The following is a 2,500-nucleotide window of genomic DNA, read 5'->3' as shown; positions in this document are numbered from 1 at the left end:
GATGGAACTATCATTTTGGGCACTCCTTTAGGGAATTCAGACTTCATACGATCTCTATGCATTGGTATAGCCAAATCTGGTGATCGTCTTTGTTCTGAACTTGTCAAGTTGAATGACAGTCAAAGCTCAATGTTGATTTTACGTCACTGTCATGTTCCTCGACTGAATTACCTGGCAAGACAAATATTTCCTGTTGATTTGCAACCAGCAGCAAACATACATGATAATATGACTAGATCATCGCTTGAAAGCATTATAGGTTACAATCACCTGGATGATATCAATTGGAAACAAGCAACTTTAAAGATCAAATTTGGTGGTTTGGATTGTCACAGATAAGTCGAATTTCACCAGCAGCTTTCTTATCTTCATGGTGTCAAGCCATGAAAGGCTTACCTGAGAGGTTTTCATCATTTTGTGATTTAGTCAACTATCTTCAAAGCAGTAAATCACTGCCAGGGTCAATCAGCTCCACTGTGGCCTCTTCCTATCAAGCTTTACCACCAATGCCCAAGTCAAACAATGAAGATGGAGAACAACAGTCTCTTGATGACTTTATCTCATATCCAAAGAAATTACAGCATCGTATCCACAAAGATTGCTAGTGATAGTGCTACTGATATTATTATACAAGCACAGTTTGATAGAGATGCAGCATGGTTGAGATCTCTGCAAGGACGAGGGGCTGGTGCATGGCTGGATGTCATCCCCACTTCTGCTAAGCACGCTTTAAAAACAAACGAATTTTCTTTAGCATCTTACCTGAGGTTGGGAGTGGCTCTGCCTTTCACCAATTGGATTAAAAAGTGACTGTGGTCATGATTTGGATGAATATGGATACCATCTCTTAGCCTGTAAATATGGGGTGGACCTATGTGGTCTCACAATTGAGTCTTGAATGGGTGGAGTGAATGCCTGTCTAATTTTCACTGTCCCCATCAAACAGAACCAAGACATCAATACATCAATACTGAAGACCATCCAAACATTACAATGTTTGATCCAAATACTGGACAGAATTTGGATATTGATGTGTCCCTGGCTCATCTGTGGAGTCAGGACATTATTAGGAGGGCTAGCAAGGAAAATGGTCATGCTGCCATGACAAGAGAAGAAAAAAAAATGAAAAATATTCAGAAGAGCTTGTTCCAGGAGGATATGTATCAAGATGTGTTCCTCTTGTGATAGAACATTTTAGAAAGTGGGGCACGGAGGCAGAGAATTTTTTTCCAGCATTTGTCACAACAGTCGGCAAATCCAGAAGCCAACTTTAATGCTTCCATGTTTATGTCGTATTGGAGAAAAAGATTTTCTACAATTCTGTAAAGATGCAATGCCAAAGTTATCCTTAGAAAACTTTCAAAACTGTCACCAAATCATGGTGACTTAGATAGATTATTTGATTTTGACATTCAAAGTCAAGTCCATTAGTTAATGATTTTGTTGTTTGCAAGGACTGATTTGTATTTTAAAAATCCTAGCATATGTACAAGTAGAATCTGTATGAGAATAAATCATCTGTCTGTCTGTCTGTCTATCTGACGATCATTTATTAGACACTAATTTCTACGTAGTAGCTATCTGTCTGTCTATCTGTCTATCTGTCAGTCTGTCTATCTGTCTATCTGTCACTCAATTGTCTAACAATTTTATTGAACACAATCATACTCCACACATGCACCTATGCGTCAATCTAATTGTTCAACATATGCGGATATGGTCTAAAGTCCCACTTGTGAAGAACTCGTGCTGGAATAATATGAACATTGTTGGCATGGCAACTACTACAGAAATATCGTCCCATGTATTCACAGTAGCGAAAAAACTTGATATGTTCTGAAAAACACAACACAGATGAACATACACAGACAAACAAATGACGAATTATTGATGAATTGGTAGAAAAGTGCAATGACAAACACACAAAAAAAGATGAAACCGTGAATATTACTTACGACTATTAATTTTCAAGCTGCAGCCAGCACAGCGATAGTTCTGTCTTTCCACTGCCACTTTCCTTCTAAATACACACAAAAAAGTTAAAAGTCCAGATTACATTATAGCTAAAAAGACAAGAAAGCTAATAAAAACATAGATGGACAAGCACACAGACAGACAGACAGACAGACAGACAGACAGACAGACACACACACACACACACACACACACACACACACACACACACACACACACACACACACAGAACCAAGCCCTATTTGCTTGAGTAGTATTTAGTTGCTTTGCTTAGATGGTGTATAATAGTTCAATGTTTGAAAATATATGTATTGACAGACACACACACACACACACACACACACACACACACACACACACACACACACACACACACACACACACACACACACACACACACACGAATGTTATATCAAGCAACTTTCTGAAGTGACAAAACGACAAGACTTACTTCACTGACTGATGTATGTGGAATATGATCTGAGCTCGAGGTGGAGCCCACTCGTGATTGCCTCGCATGCATGAC

The 2,500-nt window shown here is 38.8% G+C and overlaps 1 protein-coding gene across 1 annotated transcript in view; it reads right to left on the bottom strand.

The window, feature by feature from the left end:
- The window catches only part of LOC134196476 (protein associated with UVRAG as autophagy enhancer-like), an 11,398-nt gene that overhangs the window by 4,964 nt on the left and 3,934 nt on the right, over positions 1 to 2,500 (bottom strand). The window contains exons 8-10 of the mRNA XM_062665617.1: positions 2,426 to 2,499; positions 1,956 to 2,020; positions 1,720 to 1,836 (exon numbers count right to left, since the gene is read on the bottom strand). Of these exons, the coding sequence (XP_062521601.1) occupies positions 1,720 to 1,836; positions 1,956 to 2,020; positions 2,426 to 2,499 (256 nt within the window). The remainder of the gene's footprint in view (positions 1 to 1,719; positions 1,837 to 1,955; positions 2,021 to 2,425; position 2,500) is intronic.

Source organism: Corticium candelabrum, chromosome 21, assembly GCF_963422355.1.
Source record: "Corticium candelabrum chromosome 21, ooCorCand1.1, whole genome shotgun sequence".
Classification (NCBI taxonomy): domain Eukaryota; kingdom Metazoa; phylum Porifera; class Homoscleromorpha; order Homosclerophorida; family Plakinidae; genus Corticium; species Corticium candelabrum.
The sequence above is the reverse complement of the archived record's forward strand: the minus strand, read 5'-3'. Positions and strand labels throughout refer to the sequence as shown.